The 25941-nt window shown below is 44.4% G+C and overlaps 1 protein-coding gene across 3 annotated transcripts in view; it reads left to right on the top strand.

Annotated features, from left to right (window-relative positions):
* TRAF3IP1 (TRAF3 interacting protein 1) overlaps window positions 1–25941 on the top strand; it is a 364461-nt gene that overhangs the window by 106493 nt on the left and 232027 nt on the right. For all 3 annotated transcript variants that reach the window (XM_029606494.1, XM_029606493.1, XM_029606495.1), the window contains exon 6: window positions 9386–9463. In XM_029606494.1, coding sequence (XP_029462354.1) covers window positions 9386–9463 — 78 coding nt within the window. The remainder of the gene's footprint in view (window positions 1–9385; window positions 9464–25941) is intronic.

The raw sequence follows: 25941 nt of genomic DNA, 5'->3' as shown, positions 1-25941 counted from the left end.
ATGCAAAAAACCCAATGGCAAGCCACTCAAGATCTCCAGGATTGCGTCTGAGTCACGCCTAGTCTCTGGTGAGAAATTTCAAATCTGGAAAGGGAGGCTTCTTCCCAACTCCTCCCACCCATATTGTCCCTGGGGTGGGGAGCTCATTTAGATGAACTCAGTACCCAGGGCCTATGGCCGCCCAGGAACATCTTTGTCAGATCAGTTTCCTGAAGCTCTGGGTGATCAGGTATGTGCTGTGGGCTTTCAGCGATCAGCTGTCCAACAAAATTGGTATGTCAACAAGCCGGGAGGTATGAGATCATGGCAGGAAATGGTCCAGATCTGGTCGTGGGTTCCCTTTCACTGGATGGGGCTTAGGGCCATGTACCTCGTTGGAACGGAGAATGTAATTGAGGATAGACTGAGTCGAGCCTTCTGGCTCCACAATTGGTCTCTGGATCAAGAGGTCACGAATCGGATCTTCCGCCTCTGGGAAAGCCTGGATGAGGATCTCTTTGTAGCGCCTTGGAACAGGAAGGTTCTTCAGTTATGCTCCCTGTACAGGACACGTGGCAAACCAGTCTCAGACGCCTTCACCATTATTGGGGCAAGGATCTCCTGTACGCGTATCCTCCAGCTCCACTGGTAGCGAAGATTCTCTTGAAGCTTCATGAGGGCAAAGGGACTATGATCCTTATAGCCCTTCATTGTCTGAGACAGGTTTGGTTTCCACTCCTTAGGGAGAGTCCATCTGGAAACTGATCAGGCTGGAGACTTCCCCTGATCTCATCACTCAGGATCGAGGCTGGTTGTGCCATGCCAACATCCAGGCTCTGTCACTCACAGGCTGGATGTTGAGAGGTAGATACTATAATCTCTTGATCTCTTGGAAGATGTCTCTTCTGTCCTAGTGGCTTCCAGAAAGCCTTCCGCTAGAAAGTCCTACAGACTGAAGTGGAAGAGGTTTTCCATATGGTGTGAGCAGAAGACCCTAGATCCTTTCTCCTGGTCCCCACAAAAATGTCTTGACTACTACTCTCGGAAGCTGGATTGAAGACAAACTCTGTTAGAATTCATCTAAGTGCAATTGGCACAAACCAGAAGGCTATCAAGCCCTGGGTGAAGTGAACCTCTTCATCTTCAGTTCCTGAAACCCTGCCTTGTTTCAGTTTCTGAGCTTCAGCTACAATTTCTGAATCATACCTTGATCAAGTTCAAATCCTCATCCTACCCCAGTTCCTTAATCATACCTGGCTTCTGCTCTGAGATTCTATCCTGCCAGAGATTGGTTAATGGCTGGCATCCTCAGCACCCAATTTATAAATCTGGTTCTGTTGCCTGAGTTTTTCATCTATATTCCAGCCCTTCTCCAGTCTCTGGAACCAGCCCCCAATCAGCAGTAGATCCCACCTATAATTATTCTTGAGGCAGTAAATTAATAGCTATGAAATGCCAGCAATTAAGATTCCAGAATATCTTTCCTATAGAAAACATCTGATCAATTGACTTTGGCACTGGTTGCTTTGAGCTGAACGACACAGGAGCTGTACTATCTGCTGGTGATGCATGATGCTGGTGGATGCATAGTCTTTGCTCATCTCAGCAACGAGATAAAAAGATAGGCCCAGGATTTGGGAATGTTTCCATTCTCACCACTGAATATCTTAGATATGTTCCTCAGTTGAGCTCAGTTATAGGAATCATGACACTCAGCATCAAAAAAATATCCAAAGCATTGCTGCTGGTGTCTGATATTTAGGCCTGAGAACTAAGAGACTGGGCCACTTTCTGATCCTCTCCAAAGCTACATCAGGAAAAGAGCTGATTCTCCCATCTAGGGACCCAGCTATGATAGACTCCAAGTATCCAGTCATTGGCCATCAGTATTTCCCCTCTGGCTACTCAAATGGATGTCTCCTTTTCTACTGAACCCAATCAGGTGTTGGCCTCAGCAGTAAGTGGGAGAAATGGACAGGAAGTTCCTTGAGGCTCTCACTTGGTACCTGCAACATGTGCAGCTGTTTCCACCTAGTACCTTGACAGCAGTTGCATCTTGATTGAACTGGTTCTGGAGAACTTTGTCCTGATACTGAGTGGTTAGGGACTGACATTTTGGTCTCAACAACGAAACTCAATTTTGACCTCCCCTGCACTGAGTAGAAGCTGAATAGATTCAGAAAAGGAAGCCTCACTTGCAGGCCGATACAGTACAGTGCGCTCCCACGGAGCGCACTGTTAGCCTGGTCTTGGACGCGGTTTTCCCTTACCCCTTATTCAGTAAGGGGAGGAAAACGCGCGTCCAACCCTCGGCACCTATAGCGCCCTAAACATGCAAATGCATGTTGATGGCCCTATTAGTTATGTGAGCGGGATACAGAAAGTAAAATGTGCAGCCAAGCCGCACATTTTACTTTCAGAAATTAGCGCCGACCCAAAGGTCGGCGCTAATTTCTTCCGGCACCGGGAAAGTGCACAGAAAAGCAGTAAAAACTGCTTTTCTGTGCACCCTCCGACTTAATATCATGGTGATATTAAGTCAGAGGTCCCGAAGAGTAAAGAAAGGTAAAAAAAATAAAAATAAATACATTTGAATTCGGCCCGCGGCTGTCGGGCCAAAAACCGGACGCTCAATTTTGCCGGCGTCCGGTTTCCAAGCCCGTGGCTGTCAGCGGGCTCGAGAACCGACGCTGGCAAAATTGAGCGTCGGCTGTCAAACCCGCTGACAGCCGCCGCTCCTGTCAAAAAAGAGGAGCTAGGGGCGGGCTAGTGTCCCTAGCGCCTCCTTTTGCCCGGATCTACCGCCGGGCCTAATTTAAATACTGCATCGCGCGCACCGGCGAGTGGCCAGGGTGTTCGCCCGCGCTCCCACAGACTTACTGTATCGGCCCGTTGGTGGGTGGCATCAGATGGCCCCATTGCTTGACCTCAATGGCCAAAACATTTGGTGGGCCTAATGTTTCTGTGACATTAGGGTTGATGCCTTCTCAGGCTTCAGGTCTACTAATGATATCCTATTCTGAATCTCTCCTCTTTAAATACAATATCCAGTAGTCTACAGCAGTAACTTTATTTCTTGCTGACTTTATATGAGGGTAATTGTCCATAGTGTGTGTAAGTTGATACATACATGCATGAGTGAGTGAGCGTAAATCTATACACATATTCTCCCAGGACAAGCAGGATGGTAGTCTTCACATATGGGTGACATCATCAGGTGGAGCCCTATTACTGAACACTTTTGTCAAAGTTTCTAGAAACTAGTCAAAGTTTCTAGAAACTTTGACTAGCACACTTAGCATGCCATGATCCCTGTGTCCACAGGGGTCTCCCTTCAGTCTTTTTTTTTCGAGCTACAGTTTGCCTCGCGTTTAGGAGCTCTGTGAGATTTTTCTCACAACTTTTCCTCACGGAAACACTTGAAATTTTACTTCACAAATAATTTCCCTACATGGGTCTCCCTTCGTGTACATTTCATCGATGCTCAATGAGTGCTATGCCCTGTTCTCCGGTCAGTTCCTGTCACCTCACTATCGGTTCCCCTGGGGTACCAACCGAATTGCGGCCCTCTTTTCTCCCTATGTCTTATCACCCTTGGTCCGCCTCACGATGCCGCAAGTGTCCTTGCTGCGATCTTTCACCGGGTTCATCGGGACTAGAGGGATTGGGATGTCCACGGTTCCTGTTGCGGTCACCGTCGATGCCCCCATCGATGCTTCTGTCCACACCATTGGTGCTTCCATTGATGCTGCCATCGATTCCGTCGATACTATCGACGCCGCTGTCGATACCTCCATCGATGCCCTCGACTAAAGAAAATGCTTCGTAATTCTGGTTCTCAATCAGAGCCCCATGTAATCCTTGGGCGAGAAACAATGCCAGGAGCAGTAGAGGCACGGTGGCCATCCGTCACCAATACCATCTGGGACAGCGAGGGCATCTTCCTCTGTCCTGGAGAATGACCGGGCCAAGCACCGTGGGAATCATCGTCACCGGCACGGTTACCATCCATCACCGACGCCATCCATAACATTGATGGCATCTTCCTTGATGCTGGAGAATGACTGGGCCGAGCACCGAGGGAAACATCGTTACTGCCACGGTAACTGTCCATCGCCGACGCCAATCTCGGAAATTGGTGGCAGCTTCCTCGTTGCTGGAGAATGACCGGGCCAAGCACCAAGGGAAACATCATCGCCAGCACCAACGTGGTTCCACGTTCACTGCAGGCACTGATACCGCACCAGCATCAATGTCCATTGAGCTAGTTGCAGTATCCATGCTCCATGCTCCTCTGCACCCGAGGCACCGAGGTATTCCCCACCGACACCAGTGCCGGGTACTGAGCCACCACAGATTCATGTAGAAGTGCCAGTAATGCCTAGCCTGTCTCCCCCTGTAGCTGACTACCTATACCAGCTTCCAGGGAGGAGCTGGACTTCCTCATCCGTTAGGCTGTCCTCGATGCCTTCCGGAATCTACTAAAACTGGAGCCATCGATATTCGCACCACTGTGGCACCGCCTCATTGTGGCACCTACCAACGACAGCCTAAGTGATCGACGCCGACTCGTCCTTCCGAGCCTCCACGGACCCCTATACCTATCCTGGGATCCGCGAAGGGCGATGGGCAATCTAATCCCGCTTTGGCACCGATCCCATCGAGACCTAAGTAAAGGACATGTCTGAAACCATCCTTTACGACCTGGTCACTAAAAAGGACCAGACATTTTCGGGAGGGTCTAGGTTGTAACATCTTCCAAGAACCATATTGGTGTCACATATTGCTATTTACCAGCTATGTTTGACACAACACCAAGGGAACCTCTCTGCCATCCACATGAAATTCGAGCAGCATGTGATTGCTTCGAAACGTCCTCCCGTTGCCAGCAACAGGACTCCGTACTAGATGGTAACCTGGCTTACGGCCCCTATTTTTGGCCCGAAATCCAAGATAAACTAGCTGATCTGTCATGCACCTCAGATAATCTCTTCATTCACAAGGTCCAGCAGGCAGTGGCTCAATTGCAAGACCACCGTGAAACCCTGTGACAGCTCTCTACGTTTCTTGCACAGCAAAGAGGGATGCTAGAAGGACCTTTTACCACTCATGCTCCCGCGTGAGACCAACTGATATCCAGATCACACCAGCTCCACCAGTCGGGCAGGCTCCTGGATTTTTCAACCTTGCCAGAGAACAGAACAGTCCATCCCACTGAGGACCAGGGCTCGGGATACTGTTCCCCGGACGCAACAAGGCAGAGGATTTTAATCCCGCTATTTCAAAGAAAACAGGAGAATCTTTGTTGAGATTCCTGGACCTCAGAAATCTCAACAAATTTCTTCAGAAAGAAAAGTTCAGAATGGTGTCTCTCGGCACCATGCTTCCTTACTACATAAAGGGGGTTGCCTCTATTCCCTGGACTTTCTATACGCTTCATAGTGAGTCGTCAACATTTTCAATACCAAGTTCTACCATTCAAACTAGCTTCGACAACTTGTGAATTTCACCAAATGTCTAGTAGTGACTGCCGCTCATCTACAAAGAACAACAGCATTCACACATTTCCTTACCTGGACGACTGCCTATAAGGAGTCAATCCAAACAAGGAGCTCTAAATTCTCTAAGACTCACTATAAATCTACTAAATTTGGCTGAGATTTCTGATCAACTACCATAAATCCCAAAGGGAGCAGATCTGGGCACTACAGTCGCAACGGCCTTCCTGCCCAACAACCGCACAGACATCCTCTCAAATTGTCCACATCTCTGCGCACAACATAGCCTCGGTCCATTAATTCTTCCATTGCTGATCCACGTCACTCCTATGACCAGACTAGCCATGAGAAAAACTCATGGCAGATGAAATTTAATGTGGACAAGTGCAAGATGTTGCATATAGCGAAAAATAACCCTTGCTGTAGTTACACGATGTTAGGTTCCATATTAGAAGCTACCTCCCAGGAAAAAGAGCTAGGCATCATAGTGGATAATACTTTAAAATCGTCGGCTCAGTGTGCTGCAGCAGTCTAAAAAGTAAACAGAATGTTAGGAATTATTAGGAAGGGAATGGTTAATAGAACGGAAAATGTCATAATGCCTCTATATCGCTCCATGGTGAGACCGCACCTGGAATACTGTGTACAATTCTGGTCGCTGCATCTCAAAAAAGATATAGTTGCGATGGAGAAGGTACAGAGAAGGGTAACCAAAATGATAAAGGGGATGGAACAGCTCCCCTATGAGGAAAGGCTGAAGACGTTAGGGCTGTTCAGCTTGGAGAAGAGACGGTTGAGGGGGGATATGATAGAGGTCTTTAAGATCATGAGAGGTCTTGAACGAGTAGATGTGAATCGGTTATTTACACTTTTGAATAATAAAAGGACTAGGGGGCATTCCAAGAAGTTAGCAAGTAGCACATTTAAGACTAATCGGAGAAAATTCTTTTTCACTCAACGCACAATAAAGTTCTGGATTTTGTTGCCAGAGGATGTGGTTAGTGCAGTTAGTGTAGCTGGGTTCAAAAAAGGTTTGGATAAGTTCTTGAAGGAGAAGTCCATTAACGGCTATTAATCAAATTTACTTAGGGAATATCCACTACTATTAATTGCATCAGTGGCATGGGATCTTCTTAGTGTTTGGGTAATTGCCAGGTTCTTGTGGCCTGTTTGGCCTCTGTTGGAAACAGGATGCTGGGCTTGATGGACCCTTGGTCTGACCCAGCATGGCAATTTCTTATGTTCTTATGTTCAGTGGATTTTAAAATTTCAGAGCTCTAAGCCATTCAACTGCTTTCGTCCCTGATCTATATCACCGATCCAGTAACCAAATCCTCAGATGATCTTGGCCACAGTCTCATCCAATTTGGGTTGGAGAGCTCGTATTAACACCTTCCAAACCCAAAATGCTTCAACTCCGCTCCATGAAAAGTCTCAGATCAACTTCCTGGAGCTTCGAGCCATGCGTTATGCCCTTTATGCCTTCAAACACTGCCTCTCACACAAAACTTTGTGGATGCAGACAGACAATATAGTGACAATGTGGTATTCGAACAAACAGGGACGCACAGGCTCTTATCTGCTCTGCCAGGAAGCCGCGCAGTTCTGGGCCTGGGCCTTTGAACACTCCATGCATCTCCAGGCCACTTTTCTAACAGGCATACCGAACGTACTAGCAGACCATCTCAATCGATGTCTCCATCCTCACGAGTGGTCTGTGAATCCATGTGTAGCGAGCAAAATCTTCTAGCGCTGAGGTCAACCAACCATCGACCTCTTTGCGTCCAAATTGAACCACAAAGTGGACAGATTCTGCTCCCTACACAGGCATCGAAATGCGTTAGCCATGGATACCTTTGCTCACCCCTGTAACAAAGCCACCTACATGCGTCTCTTCCGATACCGCTCATAGCCAAAACTCTCATGAAGCTAAAGCAGGACAAGTCTTCAATGATTCTCATAACCCCATACTGGCCTCGACAAGTTTGCCTCCCCATACTTCTCAACCTATCACTCCAGGAACCAATTTACCTGCCCACAGGTCAATCTCATAACACAGACTCACTGATATTCTCAGGTACTTGTAGTTTCACGAAAACCTTCCACATGTAAATCTTACCATTCGAAATGGGCAAGATTTACCAAATGGCGTGCACAAAAAGGTATTGGCCCCTTTTTCCTGCCCCACTCCATCTCTATTAGGCTATTTAGGATACCTTTTGGATTCTGGTCCCCAGACATCCTCCGCACGGGTACACCTCAGTTCCATCTCAGCGTTCCGCCATGGAGTAGGAGATGCCCTATTAACGGCTCAACCCCTTTATGAGTCAGCTTATCATAGGTTTTCTACAAATTAAGCCTCCTCTACGATCACCGATTACGGAATGGGGCCTAAATGTAGTGCTTACAAGGCTGATACATTCCCCGTTCGAGTCTTTGCTTTCCTATAACATTAAAATTCTATCATGGAAAATTCTTTTCCTCGTAGCCATAACTTCTGCTAAAAGGGTCGGTCAGTGAGTTACAAGCCCTTGTTGCATTTTCACCGGACACTAGGTTCCTCCCTGATCGACTGGTCCTCCGTACACACCCTAAATTTCTTCTTAAGGTGGACACAGCCTCTCACCTTACTTAGTCTATAGTCTGCCCATTCTTTCCCAAGGCCTCACTCTCACCAGGGTGACAGGGTGTGGCACACCTTGCACTGTAAAAGTACACTTGCATTCTATCTAGACCGCACTGCGCGCCATAGGAAATCCACCCAACTCTTTGCTTCTTTGACAAAGACAAGCTGCGAGTTCCAGTGGGCAAACAAACTCTCTCCAACTAGCTAGCAGACTGTATCAAATTCTGCCTTGAGAAAGTAGGCCTTCCTCTCCAGGGGTGAGTGCAGGCACATTTTGTAAGGGCCATGGCAACATCGGTAGCACACTATCATTCAGTACTAATTGCCGACATCAATTAGGCTGCGACATGGAGCTCTCTTCACACATTCGCAGCCCTCTACTGCTTAGATAAGGAAGACCGTCAAGACTCTGCCTTTGGCCAATCTGTCTTGGAAAGCTTTGTTCCAGTATCATCCCCAACTCCTTCCACAACCACCTGCTGTGATTTCAGACTGCCTCATCATTGCTAATAGCATCCCAATTATTGTGCCTGCTGCACGAGTTGTCTGCTATTGGCCTGTTGTAATATGAGTCAGCCTGTAGCTTGCTAATCACCCATATGTGAGGACTACCATCCTGCTTGTCCTGGGAGAAAGCAGAGTTGCTTACCTGTAACAGGCGTTCTCCCAGGACAGCAGGATGTAGTCCTCACGAAACCCCCCTCTCACCCCGCGGAGTTGGGTCCACTTACGTTTATTATTTTATTTTTCGCTTGTGCTTTTTGCTACAAACAAGACTGAAGGAAGACCCCTGTGGACACAAGGATCATGACATGCTGGGCGTGCTCAGTGTGCTCAGTGTGCCAGTCAGACAAAAGTGTTCCATGCTGGGCTCCGCCTGATGATATCACCCATATGTGAGGACTACATCCTGCTGTCCTGGGAGAACGCGTGTTACAGGTAAGCAACTCTGCTTTATAATCCATGTGGCCCCAGTCATACAGTTTAGAAAATATCCATATATCCACTCCCAAACTTATATGTTTATGTTCAAAAGTATGTGTGCAATGTTCCATGCACAGAAAGTATGCCTGTTTTTTACATGGATACCAGTTTCAATTCTGGCAATGTGAACTTAAACCAGAAGCCAAGAATGTGACTATGTTATTTCTTTGAGCTTTCCAAGTGCCGATATTGAATTTTTCAAGGAGAGAGTTGCAAGTTTTCTGTATAGAAAACATAAGGTATTTAAGAACTTCCATAGCTACAGATGTATAATAATAGCTACTCTCCTTTTTTACAGTTCAAAGGAGCTGAGGAAATATCTGCCAAAAAGTCATCAGAATCTGTGAAAGACAGCAAAGCAGAGGTGGATAAGGAAGTATGTACCATAAAATCAAACTTCAATACCCTTTTATATAATGTGATGTACTCTGGGCATTGTTTTCACCAATCTGCAATGTAACTGACGCTGTAGAAGTATAAAAAAGTAATCAAAGGTCTATCTGACATGTGACTAAGTACACTTTAGGTCACCGGTGACCTGCTCACATGCAAATACTTCTAGCAGAATGCCTGTAGGATTGCCCTTGTACCAGGCTAAGCCACCTCCACAGGCAGCTTGTCCCTGGTGTATGTTGTGTACAGGGTGAGACTCCTCTTGTCTCCATTGGTTCGAGTGTCTCTTCGCTGGTTGCTGATTGTTTCACATCTGTTAAAGAATGTCTCCTTTGTTACACCTTCCTGGGTCTGGTGATGATGGATGCCAGTCTGGTTGGTTGATGAGTTCATTGTAAGCACCAGGTGGTCCAAGGCCGGTGGACTCCTCTTGGTCCATCAACAGGTTGGAAATCAGGGCCATTCGCTTGGCTCTACTGCATTTCCTCATGATTTTCCGGGACAAAGCTGTCCCAGTGTTTTGGACAATGTGACTGCAGTAGCATATATGATTCAAAAGGGGGGAAACAGGAGCCGGGAGGTGTTGCAGAAGATGACTCTGCTTTTCCAATGAACAGAATAAAATCTCCTGTCGCTATCGGTGGTCCACATCACCAGACAAGAGAATGTGCAAGCAGACTTTCTCAGCCAAACTCTTCTGGATCTGGGGGAGTGGAAACTGAGCTCAGAGGCTTTTCAATGGGGTTGCCCACTGATGGGGTCTTCCACACGTGGCAATGGCAACCCATAGGAACATGAAAGTGTGTCATTTTAATGAAGGGAGAAAGGCTCCATGGGGATCGATGCACTGGTACAGCCTTGGCCCATGGGGGAACTTCTTTATGTTTTTCCCCTGTGGCACATCATCAGAATGGTACTTCGAAAGGTAGAGGTGGAAGGCAGTTGGGTCATCTTGATTGCACCAGACTGGCCACGCAAATCCTGCTATGCAGATCTGATGCATCTTCAGGTGGACCGTCCTTTCCATTTTGTACAGACTCCTGGTCTGCTATCTCAGGGACTGCTGATCATGGACAATCCATCTTCATTTTATCTTACAGCTTGGCTCTTGAGTGGAAGAACTTTTACAGGAAGGGATATTCCTTTTCAGTGATCTCTACACTTCTGCAGGCACGAAAGTCATCAACATTGTTGGCCTACCTTCGCATGTGACACCTGTTTGAGTCTTTTTGTGTAGCCAGATCAGAGTCCCCCTGGCAGGCTGCAATTCCATACATCTTAGCTTTTCTCCAAGAAGGGCTGAAGAAAGGTCTAGCCTTGAATTCAATTAAAGTCCAGGTAGCAGCTATTCCTTGCTTCCTCAGGAGACTGGGTGGCAGGTCTATAGCAGCACATTCTGATGTCTCTAGGTTTCTTAAAGGGGTCAAGAGATTGTGGCCTCCTTGCACGAGATATGCCATACTGGGTAAGACCAAGGGTCCATCAAGCCCAGTATCCTGTTTCCAACAATGGCCAATCCAAGTTGCAAGTACCTGGCAAGTACCCAAACACTGAATAAATCTCAAGCTTCTGTTGCTTATTAATTAATAGCAGTTTATAGATTTTTCCTCTAGGAACAAATCCAAACCCTTTTAAAACCCAGTTACACTAACTGCTGTAACCATATCCTATGGCAATGAATTTCAGAGCTTAACTATGTGGTTTTTTTTTTTCAATATATTTTTGTTGAGGAACACTGCATCTAGCAACATAGGAAACATGAAATGTATAAGTGAACAATAGAGCAGCATCCCTCACCAAGTTTTTCCCCCAAAGATACCCCATTCCCCAGCCCCCCAGGTGCTGGAACAGGTAACCAGTTAACATAAATGAAAATGATTCAGGTAAATGTTCTAACAAAAGAAAGACCAAGCTGGCAATCAGTTTTAGATGACCAATGGAAAGAGCTTCTGGATAGTCACCAGCAAAGATTTGTAAAAGCGGAACCAAATATCCTTGAAAAAGTGTTTCTTCTTACGGGAAAAGTGATCATATAGAGATACATACTCTAGTTGATACAGTTCTGTCATTAAGGATCTCCACATTCCCCCCTTAGGAGGGGTGGGCTCTAACCAGTTAAGTAGAAGGCATTTTTTTGCAATCAAGCATACCTTGAAGAAAACCAAAATATTTTCTGAATTTTATACACTCATCTCTGTTATCGTTGTTTAGTATACAAAAGGAGCAGGACCATTGGATATCTATACCAAAGGGGACAGAGGTCTGCTGGCTACAGATGGATTCCCAGAATCCCTGAATGGGCTCGCAGCTCTACAAGCAATGCATTAAAGTTGCATGTGAATTTCCACATTTTAAGCAAACACTGGATGGAACTAGGCCTATCTTGTAAGCACGTGCAGGCGAGTATAGTATTCAGTGAAAATTCCTTACTTGCATTTCCCTAAGATTCATGTTGTTAAGTTATCTTTGGTATATAAATATAACATTCACAAAGCATGAGAACATCAGTTTCCTCATGGAGGTCAGCTTGCCACTTTACAAGCAGATTAGCATGAATCAGGGGCGGATTGTCCTATCAGGGGTTTAGCTTGCCCTGGTGGGCCAGTCTAGCTGATCACATGGCCTCCTCTGCTCCTGCTCACATTGAGGGTGCTGCGTGGCTGTTTCACAGTGACGAGCCCTGCAGCACGAGCAGGATAGCTGCACAGCTAGGGCTGGTGGAAGCACTAGGCGATTGCCTAGGGTGCCACAGGTTTAGGGGCGACCAAGCAGCCACCTACTGCTTCCATCGGGCCTGCTCACAATTGTGAAAAAAGTTTGTCCCGATTCCCGACACTGGTGGCAGCTGCAGGACCTAGGCCAGTGATTCTCAATCAGTGTGTCACATGCTACTCGCAGCCGGTGGGGCCAAAGAAAAGAAGACTGTTGCTGCCAGCCGCCGCCGGAGACCAGGCCGGCAGGGGCCAAAGAAATGAAGACCATCGCTGCCAGCTGCCGCTGGAGACCAGGCTGGCGGGAGCCGAAGAAATGAAGATTGGTACAGCCAGCCACCGCTGGAAATCAGGCCGGCGGGGCCAAAGAAATGAAGATTGGCGCAGCCAGCTGCCACCGGAGACCAGGCTGGTGGGGCCGAAGAAAAGAAGATCGGCGCAGCCAGCTGCTGCCGGAGATGAGCTGTTCAGCTGGGGGCCTTTGTATGTATATGTACTTGAGATCTGTGTGTGTGTATGTGAGAAAGGAATCGTGCTTCTGTGTGTGTGTATGTGAGAAAGGAATGGTGCTTCTGTGTGTGTGTATATGTGAGAAAGGAATGGTGCTTCTGTATGTGAGACAGGGAAGGTGCTTCTGTGAGAGTGTAATGTGTATGTGAGATAGGGAGGGTGCTTCATGTATGTGAGACAGGGAGGGTGCTTCTGTATGTGTTTGGTGTATATGTGAGGCAGGGAGGGTGCTTGTGTGTGTCAATGTGTGTGTGCGAGAGAGAGATGGAGCATGTTTTTGGCTGGCTTGTGGCTCTGAGAGAGAGGGCATGTGTCTGATTGAGTTTGTTTGTAAGTGAGATAGAACATGTGTGTGATTGAGAGCTTGTGTGTAAGTAAGAGAGAGCGAGAGCATTGTGTGATTGAGAGAGACTGGCCAGAGAGGAGACGTGTGTATGTGTGAGAAAGACTGATCAGGGAGATGACTGGTGAGTGTGTGTGTGTGTGTGTGTGTGAGATAGAGACTGGTTGGGGAGATGATTGGTGTGTGAGAGACAGAAACTGGTCCTGAGGGTGTGACTGGTGTGTGTGTGTGTGATTGTTGTCCCTAAGGAAGAGGACCGTGAAGACAGCTTCAGCAGCTACTGCTGCTTCTGGTGTGGCCTGCAAGGGAAAGGAGTAGGAGAAGTGCTGGAGAGGATAAGTAAAGGTGGCTTTTTAAGTTTATTTTTCTTGCTTGACTACCATTTTAATTATTGGGTAGTATGTGATGTGTCTGCTGTTTGAAATATTTTATTGGTGTTTGGTAAAGCTTTCAAAATTTGCATGAGTCTTTATTGGATATTCTATTCATCAGCTGTTTTGAAATTATTTTATTAGTATGATTTTATAATTATGATTAATGATTTATATATCTTGATTTTATTGATTGTTTCATGAGGAATGGTGGAATTTTTGTTTTTCCATTGTTGTACTGTATAGAGTCTGGCGTGATGCGTTTTATAGTTCAGTTTTTGTCTGCACATTTCTTTTTTTTTTTTTTTTTTTTAATTTAATATTTATTTTTGTCTGCACATTTCTATTTATACTTTATGTGGCTTTATTCTGTATTTGGTGAGGGTTTGTGTTCTGCATGCAAAGACTGAGATGAAGCATTCTTTTTACATGTGGTTTCTCTGTAGGGATCTGTAGTAGCTTGGCCTGTTCTGTTTTCCTTATAGGAGGTGTATTGATATTTTAGATTCTGGTTTAATATTTGTGGTATTCTTTTTTTTTTTTTTTAATTTATTCTTTATTGAGTTTTAATCAAACATTTACAAAGATAGTCTTTGTTACAGAAACATGTTGTATTTAACACAAGATTAAAGAAATTGCAAAGGAAACAGGTTCTTTTACTAAAATATTCCTTGATCAATACAACCATTAGACCACTATCTAGGTGTGGGGTGGTGTACTGCAAAAATAGGGAGAAAATGAAGGAAAAACCTCATTCTATGAATTGTAAAGGCAAACAACTTCAGGTATTTATATTTGGACTATTTAAGCCACCACTCATTTGGTGTTCCAGCTTCTTCGCATCAACAAAGGCCTTCAACTGCTCTAATTGAAAAAATACATAACTCTCACTTCTATACTTAAGGACACATTTACATGGGAACCTAAGTATGAAGGAGGCTCCCAAATCTATAACCTCCTGTCTTAAAGCTAGAAAGCTTTTTCTTTTTTGCTGAGTCTCTTTCGTCAAATCAGGGAATATACGCAAACACATTCCCATAAAGGGTATATTAAGCTTTTTAAAATAAGCTCTCATTAATATTCCCATATCGTTTTCATTAAAAAAAGAAATCAGTAAGGTTGATCTTTCAGCAACTTCATAAGAGGATGATTCTAAGAACTCAGTCAGATTCTCTAGCATATTCTGAGTAGGTGGTATCGACTGTTTTTTTTCGAATAGGCAAGAAATACGCTTTCTCCAGGGGTGTGGAGTCTTATCCACGGGAATTTCCAAAACATCATATAGATACCGATTCACGGTTATCCTAGGTAACTCTCCAACAACCCTTGGAAAATTAATAATTCTCAGATTTAAATGTCTGTGTATTCTCAATTTTCTCCATTTTCCTCTTAATCATCCCAGAATCTTGTATTAATACAGTTTGTACTTCTTTGACTTGTTTCAGTCCAGTTTCCAGTTCTATTATTTTCCCTGAGACTTCGGTTTTATGACCAACAAGGTTATTGTTCAAAACATCTAGCTGACTGGCTACTGAATTAATTTTTAAGGAACAGTCCGTTACAGCCTTTGCCATAGCCGATGATATATTCCACAAGCAGTCTAAAGTGACTACTTGTGGTTTCTCCGCCATTACCTCACTCAGGGTGGTGGAAAGGGAATCCTTTCCCAAAACCACTCCTCTGGTGGACATCTGTTCTTCTCTCCTTCCTATAGCGTTCTCACCCGGAGAGGTTTCCCCGTTTTCCACAGGGGTTCGCACGGGCTCTTTCGGCGACACCGCCCCCTCAGGCTGCACTCCAGGAGCTAACACTTCGGGGCTCCCTGGTAGCTGCGGCGTCAACGTCGCTCGTGTCGAAGGTGGTGGTCTATGTGTGGTATTCTTTTTCATAGATAGGGTTGTTATTCTTTGAGCGTTGGCAGATAGTACTGTGTTGATACGAGAGGACCATGCCGAAATATATCACAATAGGTATGATGCCATATGAATTCCAAAATGCAAAGTTTTCTTATTGGCATCACAACAGTGCATGAAATTATCAAAACAACGTGTATATTAATTTTACCTCACAATGTCACTTTTCATGTAAAATATGTTATACATGTATAATTTAAAATTATGTATGGGGAGGTAGGGAAAGGGTGCCTAATACCCTTGCACCGGCCCTGTGCACAGCAGCAAACCCCCCCCCCCCCCCCCAAAAGTACCCGTGCAGGAAGTGAGGCATTATTCATGTGCATGTAGCTGGGGCAGAAAGAGTACATCCCACACCAGAGGCGCTCAGCGCTGGCGGGGAGGACAGGTCCCAACTTCGGAGCAGCCCCATTGCTTGTTTGGCAGGCGGGACCTGGCCTCCCCACCAGCACTTGAGCGCCTCTAGTGTCGGGGCACTCCAAAGAAGAGTCAGTGATGGGGAGGCCAGGCTCCGCCAGCAAAAGAAAAGCACTAGGCCCAGCCCGGAGAAGAGCCACTGGCAGGACAGACAGGCCCTGCCAGTGAAAGAAGACCCAAGGGAAGGGAACACGACCCAATGAGAGAGGAAAGTAAGGAAGCGAGGTGAAAGGAGTGAATGAGAGGGTTGGGTGAGTGGGGGGAGAGAAAAAAAAGATCCATGTGTCCGCGGTGCTCTCTCCTCCTCCCAGCAGACAGACAACCTAGGAAGAGGAAGAACATTGGATGAGTGTGGGGGTGAGGGGGGGTGGGAAAGGAAAAGAGTGCATAGGTGAGTAGGGAAGACAGAATTAGGCCTCGCATTACTGGGGGCACACAGCAGTAGCAGTGAAAGAAGAGAGGGGAGGCCTGGTGGGGCCATCACAGCCAAAGTAAGGAAGGAGATAGAGAAAGAGAGGGCTGGTAGCCAAAGAAATAAATCCCATCCAGCTGGTAGCGGAAGGAAGGTGAGAGAGAGACCCTGGTGTGAGTGTGTGTATGAGTGAGGTAGCCTGTGTGTGTGTTTGTGTGACTAAGAGAGAAGGGAGTGCATGAGAGCATGCCATATTTGTGAGTAGGAGAGAGAGGGTGATAGTGCTTGAGAGAGAGCATGTGTATAAGTAGGAGGGGAGGGAGTTCATGAAAGAGAGAGAGCGCATGGGTGTGAGTAGGAGAGGGGAGGGAGTGCTTGAGAGAGAGAGAGCATACATGTGAGTAGGAGAGAGAGGGGGGAAATGCATGAAAGAGTGAGAGGAAAGGAGCATGTGTGAGAGCATGTCTATGTTAGAGTGTGTGCCTATGAGAGAGAGGAGATAGTTTGTGGGTCTCTTTCCCCCCACAAGACCATGATAATCTCAGGGTGACTGAAACCTAAAGATCCCAGGTATGGAGAGTGAGGAATATATTTAATCTTCAGACGGGTCTGCAGTTATTTGACGGGTCTGCAGTTTGAAATATTTTCTTGGTGTTTGGGAAATTTTTAAAAATGTTTAATTATTAGATATTCTGTTTGTCACCTGTTTTAAAAATATTCTTTTTATTAGTATGGTTTTACTGTTATGATTGTTTTATATTTCTTGATTTTATTGTTTAATGTTTTTGTGAGGAATGGTAATGTTTCAGTTTTTCCATTATTGCACTACATACAGTGTCTGTCTTGTTGCAGTTTCCTTTTCAGTTTTTGTCTGGGTTTCTATTTATGCTTTATGGTCTCTTTTTATTCTGTATTTGGTGAAGATCTGTGTGCAGTCTGCTAGTGTGTAGGGATCTATAGCAGCTGGCTTGTTCTGTTTCCTAATAGCAGGTGTATTGGTGTTTTAGGGCCTGGTGTAATAATTGCTGTATTGCCTTTTTCATAGGATGGCAACACTGTTGCTGTTTGAAGGCTGACAATTAGTGCTGTTTTGGTATCGGAGGTTTATTATATTGTAATTCAATTTACTTACGGCTCTCTAAGGATCAAGCCCACACCCAAAGTGTATTACAGTAGGCCTAATGCCATATGAATTCCAAATGTCTTTTTTGAAGCATTTTTTGGCTGCATGTAAATATTTACACGTTTTTGTAAGTGATGTTTTTCCTCAGAAGACTCTACTTTGATGTCCTTTTTCATGTAAGCGCTGTTATTAATACATAATTTTTAATTGTGTATGGGAAGGGCAGGGGGAGAGGGAACAAGGCTGTAAGGATCACCTAGGGCTCCACACACATATCCCTCTCCCACTTCCCCGGTGCACAGATGCTGGGGAAATGGGAGATAGGTGGTAGGGTTCCTGAGAGTGTAGCTGGGTTGCCAGATTCCTAGAAATATTATCACTGACACTATCTGCCACTCCTCTGGGAATGTGGATGTTTGAGGGTTGAGGGAGCCGGCCAGTCGGAGACACTTTTTGCTGGTGCCACTTTAGGGTTTTGTTCCATTGCTGGCCTCAGGCCCTGCCTAATTGTAGAACTGCACGGTTCGCAGGTATGAAGCGTGGGACTGGGAAATTTCTTTATGCTTATTAATTTTAAGGTCTCTGTGTGTGTGCGTCTATATGTAAATTATATATATAAATTATATTGTGTGTGTAATTGGGCACCCATGGGCCAGTATGAAGAAAAATCCCCCGGGCTAATATTTTCCCACAATCCACCCCTGGCATAAATACAGTATAATTTAGCACTTTGGCAAAAAGTATATAGACTGGAAAGAGATCCTTGTTTAGCCAAAAATAACTTGAGTGGACCAGTATAAGAAGAACTATCGATTGCTCCATCCACCCCCCTTGTGAGCTGCTTATAAAAAGCCCGTAACTGACCATATAACAAGAAATGAGTAGGGTGAAATCCTAAGTTCTCCTGACAATGTGTAAAAGAATAAAAATTGACCGATGTGGGGTCCACAAACTCTTTTAGAAGCCAATGAGCAGAAACAAGAAAATTATGTCTAGGCAGTGCAGAAGAAGGAAAGCTAGGGGTCCCCCGAAAAGGAAATAGCGAGAAACATGAACTGGCAGTTGCAAAAGGTTACCTATTGTTGCCCACACTTGCCGTAGAACTTTCACTAGTCCATGCTGCAAGTGAGCATCCTGGAGCTCCCGTGTGGTAGTGTGCAGAATAAACCTAGGGTCAAAGAGGGGTACATAAGGCAGATATCAAATTATGGTCGGTATATTCGGAGGTATTGTACAGCCAATTCCCGAGAAATCTTAAATTTTCTGCCTAAGAGTACATTTAAAAATCAGGCACACCAAGACCCCCCTGCCCTCTCGGGGCACACAAGATAGCATAAGACAGATGAGCCCTCTTACCCTTCCATAAGAATAACTCTATGGCCCGTTGTAAGCACTTTTGATCTTTCAATTGTAAAAACAGAGATAGCATAAGAAAGAGATATAATAGTTTCGGGGCCATAATCATTTTTATTACGGCTATATGGCCCTGCAAGGAAGAGAGTGCCAACTCTCTAATTTTTGTCGCATTTTCTTGATAAGCTGGGGATGTTGATTTGATATCACTCCATTGGATTCCTATGAATATGCATTCCTAGGTATTTGATGGTATCTCCATCCCATTTTACAGGAAAATTAGGCCACTTGTGCTTAAGCATGCCGAATAAGTCTAACGCCTCCGTCTTATCAAGATTTAACTTAAACTCCGAGACTGCTTGATATTCAAGAAATATTGTAACACAGCTGGGAGTGCTCATCTGGCGATGGAGAGAAACAGTAAAATGTCATCAGCAAACAAAAGAGTCTTATACTGCAATGGCCCCACAAACAAACCCATAACCTCATGAGCATGCCTTAGCTTTGTACTTAGGGGTTCCACAGTCAGAATAAATAACAGTGGAGATGGGGCAGCCCTCTCTCGTCCCTCTGCCCAATTCCTCAGACAAAAGGCCATTAACTAAAACCTTTGCAGTAGGATTGGAGTACAATAAAGTGCTATACTGATAGATTTTACTCAGGAGCCCAAATTTGTAGAGCACACCATGCAGAAAGGGCCAAAGGCCTTTTCTGCATAACAGCTTACTAAGAGAGATTCGGCAACAGCATTGTAAATACAGCCCTCCAAGACCGCCTGGACTTTATAGATACTGATTGTAGATCTACTTCCATGGACAAAGCCTATTTGGTCAGGGAAATCACCAGAGGCGTTACCGATTTTAACTGATTAGCCAGAATTTTAGCATAAATCTTGATATCTAGGTTAAGGAGAGAAATAGGCCGATACGACGAGGGCAGTTGGGAATCTTTCCCTGATTTGGGTAAAATGACTATAGTAGCTGCACTCATGGTAACAGGCAAACGTCCCTTGGCACACATGACCTCATTCACAGATTGCAAAACGTCTGGGATGTCTTGTAACAATGTTTATAAAAAAAAGAGCAGTAAGACCGTCCGGGCCTGGCATCATTTATTTAATTTATTTATTTAACTTCTTTTACTATACCGACACTCAAGACCAGGTCTTATCGTACCGGTTTACATTAGAACAAGGGGAAAACCAATTAACGTAAAGTGGAAAAGAGAAGTTACATTAAAACAGGGAGAGTAAAAACATGGATGTCGGAAGATAGGACAGAATTAAGTAATTGAACAATAAGTTAACAAAATTACAAACTATAAATTAACATAAAACAATAAATTAATAATACAGAAACATGGATTATAATCAGCGGAAATATACATGGAAATATATATATATGGAATATATACAGCTGGAATATACATGGTATGTCAAATGGGAGGAGTGGCGGGGGTGAGGGAAAAGGGTGGGTTGAGGTTGTGAGTGGAGAAGGGAAAAAGGTTGGGAGTGCGGGGAGGGAGAAGGGTGGGTTGGAGGGTGAGAGAGAGTTGGTTAATATGGAATCCTTCAACGATAGGCTTGTGTGAACAGCCAGGTTTTAAGTTTTTTTCTGAAGGTTAAATGGCATTGTTCCTGGCGTAAGTCTTGAGGAAGCGAATTCCAATGTAGGGGACCTGCTGTTGAAAATGCTCGCTTGTGGATGGAGTTGTGAACTGATGATTTGTTGGGAGGGGCCATGAGCTTACTTTTGTAGGCAGTTCTTATTGGTCTTGAAGATGTATGTAGTTCCAGAGGGAAGGTGAGTTGGAGAGAGGATTGTTGGTAGACCGATTTGTGGATGATAGTGAGAGCTTTGAACAGTATTCTCTGTTGAATAGGAAGCCAATGTAAGATTTTTAGGATAGGTGTGATGTGGTCCTTGCGCCGTGTGTTTGTAAGGATCCTGGCTGCTGCGTTTTGCAGCATCTGTAGAGGTTTGGTCGAAGAGGCGGGGAGACCGAGTAGAAGAGCGTTGCAATAGTCAATCTTTGAAAACAGTATTGCTTGAAGCACAGAACGGAAATCCTGGAAGTGTAAGAGCGGTCTTAGATGCTTCAGGACCTGTAGCTTGAAGAAACATTCTTTAGTTGTAGCGTTAATGAATTTTTTGAAATTCATTCTGGAGTCAAGGGTGGCCCCAAGGTCTCTGACATGGCTTGCTAGTGGGGTTATTGTGTTATTAGTGAAGGGGTGGTTATCGCTAGGGGAGATAACCAGGAGTTCCGTTTTGGACGTATTTAGGACCAGGTTGAGATTCGTGAGAAGCTGGTTGATGGCATGTAGGCAGTCGTTCCAGAAATTTAGAGTTGAGGAGATGGGGTCCGAGATGGGGATTATGATTTGCACATCGTCTGCGTATATAAAATGTGTGAGGTTGAGGCTATTGAGCAGCTGGCATAAAGGAAGTAGGTATATGTTAAACAGGGTAGGGGACAGAGAAGAGCCCTGTGGTACTCCTTGTTTTGATGGGACGGGGTGGGATTCTTTGTCGTTTATTTTGCAGGCAGAGTTTTGATGGCCTCCAAAACCTCTCCCACCATTATATCCTGGTTCAATTTATAAATAATGTCTGCAGCGAGCACAGGGTATTGCAATTGTTCCAAAAAATTAGGTATGGACTGCAAATCCACGTAGTTCCGTAGCTCCGCAGAGTTCAAGTCTTGACAGTACTTAGAAAATACTTGGCAATGTCCATTGAGGTTTTTACCATGCTCTATGCATTTTTAAGAGAAGGAATACATTTAGATGGTTCCTGGCTCTTTAACAGCTGGGCCAACATACGACCCAATTTATTGCCAAAATGAAACAGCTGATATTCCATCTGGTGCAAGGCGTCTACTGTTCTATTGTGGAGAAGAGTATTGAGTGCCACCTGATTAGCCTTGAACTGTTCCAGAACAGAATTTGTACCACCTAACATCAGTTTGTGCTTCAAGGCTCTCAATTGCTTTGCTAACTGAATGATCTCTGCATGCATCTTTTTTCTCTTGTAACTGACATAGCTAATAATATCGCCCCGGAGGACTTCCTTCTCTGTTTCCCAGAATAGCAAGGATTAGTCTAAGTGTTGGCCATTAAATTCCACTTATTCACGCCATTTATGTTGTAAAAGGGAAATTCTGGGTCTGTGGATAAACTAATGGGCAATTTCCACTGACCTTTCCCCTGCGGTTCCCCCATCAACAGAGTTCCCACGATGGGACAATGATCAGAAATAGTTAAATCTTTGATAGTTTCTGTAGAGAACCAGGGCAATAAGTACTCTGAGGCCAATGTATAATCTATCCTGGACCGAGTGGGGTGGCTCCGAGCCATATGGGTGAATTCCCGTTCTCCCAGGTGCAGGGTCCTCCAAAGGTCCAGCAATTTTAGCTGATTGCATAGGAAGCGGGGCCCTTTGTTTCACTTAAAGGATGTCCCCCCCAAGAGGGTTGCCTGTCCAAAGCAGGATCGATAATGCAATTGAGATCTCACCCTCCCACCAAAACACTCGGGGGGGGGGGGGTCCCCCCAACCAGGGAAATTTGAGAAAGTAACCTAAATAAAAAGGAGTGATCATATGCATTGGGAATATAAACTGATACCAAGATTACCTCTAATCCCATCAGTTTCCCCAGGAGAATAATATACCTCCCGCCTGGGTCAGCCACAGTTTTAAGTATTTGAAAAGCTATTGCTTTGTGGATAAGAATGTCTACACCATGACTTTTTTGAAGTTCCTGGGGCAGAAAATATCTGAGCAACCCATTTTTTTTCTTAATTTGAGCGTTTCCGCAGGATTGAAGCGAGTTTCCTGAAGGAATACTACCTTGGAGTAAAGTTTATTTAACCGGGACAATACCTTTTCCCATTTCACTGGGGTCCCTAAGTCGGCCACATTCCAGGTAACTAGCTCAAGGGTCATGGTTTAAAAAAAGAAAGCATGAAATCTGAAAGAGATGGACCAACCCAAAAGGACATCTCCAAAGGTAGAAATTCCAAATAAATGTCTCATTGCTCTTTCCCAATAATACAATTATAGATACCTTTCGAACTGAACCAAATAGACTTATCAACTACTAAAAGTCGAATCAGAACTGAATTTTCAGCATCAAAACCCCCCTCCCCCAACCCACCCTCCCCTTCAAGCACCAAAGCAAAAAACGTAGAGTCAAAAACAGAGTTATCCTCACTGGGGAATGTCCCCAAACTTCTTAACTGAGACATATAACAGTCCCTTGTAAAGGGACAGGGAATCACATTGATGGTAGTCATGCTTGGCCACCACCCTACAAATAAGTGCATGAACCCCTCAACGAACCGGAGAGTGTTACGCCTTGATCGGTTTTCCAAATCATCAATTTTGTCATCTCTGCTTTTTGGTGGCCTTTTCCAGCTTTTCCACTTGACGCTCCAAAGCCCCCACATCATCCTCCACCAGTGCCATTTGCCCCTCCACCTGTTCAATCCTGGTGACATACTCTCCCAGGGAAGCTCTCACCTCTGCAATTTGCTCAGAGATCTGGTGCAGTCTCACATCCAAAGCAGTTACCACTGCTTGAGAGATCTTCTCCTCCAGGGAGTCTTCCCCAGGATCCGCAGGCGGGACTGTGAGAGCAGCGGCTATTTTGAGATCCGGGGCCTTAGCTTTGTCTTTTTTTAGTCCTTGAGACATCATGCAAGGAATCGACTCTTCCGTTCAGCATAGAATCAGTTCTAGGTCAGGTTGAACTTGACGTGGTTTGTCGGGGGGGCTCGATACGAATTGCAGAATTAGGAGAGTGGTGGCTGGAGGTCGGTCTGCGTGCTGCCTACCGAGCCCACCACATCACGTGACTCCTTCAGTTTGTTTTAAATGAGCTACTTACTAACTTCATGGAGTGCCCCCTAATCCTTCTATTATCTGAGAGAGTAAATAACCAATTTACAATAACTTGTTCAAGATATTTCATGATTTTGTAGATCTCTGTCATATCCCCCACTCCCCCCAGTCATCTCTTCTCCAAACTGAACAGCCCTAACATCCTTAGCTTTCCTCATAGGGCAGCTGTTCCATGCCCTTTATCATTTTGTTTGCTCTTCTCTGCACTTTCTGCAGTGCAACTATAGCGTTTTTGAGATGCAGTGACCAGAATTGCACACAATATTCAAGATGCAGTCTCACGATGGAGTGATACAGAGGCATTATGACATCCATTGTTTTATTTGCAATTCCCTTCCTAATAATTCCTAACATTCTATTTACTTTTTTGATCGCCACAGCACACTGAGCCAACAATTTCAATGTATTATCCATTATGACACCTAGATCTTTTTCCTGAGTTGTAACTCTTAAGATAGACCCTAACGAGGAGTGTGAGGTCAGCGCTTTGATGGCAGAGACATTCCGCGACCCTCATAGTGATTCACCTGCCAACCCTTATGGCCAAATGATGAAAGAGACTGCAATTACTTTTCAGGGGATTGGGAGGGGAGGGGGGGGGGGAAGGGAAGGGGTGGAAGGTGGGGTTTTTTGTACCAGTAAAGTGTTCAAATGATTGTTGAATGTTATTGAAAAATCTTTAATAAAAATAAATTACAAAAAAAAAAGATAGACCCTAACATTGTGTAACTACAGCAAGGGTTATTTTTCCCTATATGCATCACTTTGCACTTGTCCACATTAAATTTCATCTGCCATTTGTTAGCCCAATCTTTCAGTCACTCAAGTTCCTCCTGCAATTTATCACAGTTTGTTTGAGATTTAACTACTCTGCATAATTTTGAGTAATCTGCAAATTTGATCACCTCACTCGTCATACCCCTTTCCAGATCATTTATAGATATATTAAGAAGCACCAGTCCAAGTACAGATCCCTGAGGCACTCCACTGTTTACCTTTTTCCACTGTGAAAACAGACCATTTAATCCTACTCTCTGTTTCCCGTCTTTTAACTAGCTTGCAATCCACAAAAGGACATTGCCTTCTATCCCATAACTTTTTAATTTTTTTAGAAGCCTCTCATGCTGGACTTTGTTGAACGCCTTCTGAAAATCCAAATATACCACATCTACTGGTTCACCTTTATCCTCATGTTTATTCACCCCTTCAAAAAATGTAGGAGATTTTTGAGGCAAGACTTCCCTTGGGTAAATCCATGCTGGCTGTGTCCCATTAAACCATGGCTATCTAAATGTTTTGTGATTTTATTCTTTATAACAGTTTCCATGATTTTTCCTGGCACTGAAGTCAGGCTCACCAGTCTAGTTTCCCAGATCACCCCTGTAGCCCTTTTTAAATATTGGGGTTACATTGACCATCTTACAATCTTCAGGTACAACGGATGATTTTAACGATATGATATAAATTAATTGAAATAGGTTTGAAATTTCATTTTTCAGTTCTTTCAGAAACCTTGGGTGAATTTACTACTCTTCAGTTTGTCAATCTGGCCTACCACATCTTCCACTTTCACCGTAATTTGGTTCAGTTCATCTGAATCATCACCCTTGAAAACTGTCTCTGGAACGGGTATCTCCTCAAAATCCTCTTCAGTAAATACCGAAGCAAAGAAATCGTTTAATCTTTCCAAGATGGCCTTATCTTCTCTAAGTGCCCTTTAACTCCTCAATAATCTAATGGTCCAACCGACTCCCTCGCAAGCTTTCTGCTTCGGTTATATTTTAAAAAGTTTTTTAATGTGAGTTGTTGCCTTTATGGCCAAATTCTTTTCAAATTCTCTCTTAGCCTGTCTTATCAATGTCTTACATTTAACTTGCCAATTCTTATGCTTTATCCTATTTTCTTCTTATGGATCCTTCTTCCAATTTTTGAATGAAGATCTTTTGGCTAAAATAGCCTCTTTCATCTCACTTTTTAGCCATGCTAGCAATCGTTTTATTTTCCTTCCAACTTTCTTAATGCATGGTATACATCTGTATTGTGCTTCTAGGATGGTATTTTTTAATAATATCCACGCCTGTTGCACACTTTTTCCTTGTAGTTGCACCTTTCAGTTTGTTTTTTTTTAACTATTTTTCTCATTTTCCCTTTTGAAAGTTAAGTGCTAGAGCTGTGGTTTTACTTACTGTCCTCCTTCCAGTCATTAGTTTAAATTTGATCAATTTTTGAACACTATTGCCAAGCGGACCCACCACTGTTATTTCTCTCACCAAACCCTGTGCTCTACTGAGAATTAGATCTAAAATTGGTCTCGTTGTCATCGGTTCCTGAACCAATTGCTTCATAAAACTATCTTTTATTCCATCCAGGAACTTTATCTCTCTAGCATGTCCCAATGTTTCAC

This window comes from Rhinatrema bivittatum, chromosome 6 (genome assembly GCF_901001135.1).
Source record: "Rhinatrema bivittatum chromosome 6, aRhiBiv1.1, whole genome shotgun sequence".
NCBI lineage: Eukaryota > Metazoa > Chordata > Amphibia > Gymnophiona > Rhinatrematidae > Rhinatrema > Rhinatrema bivittatum.
This window is presented reverse-complemented; position numbering and strand designations above follow the sequence as displayed.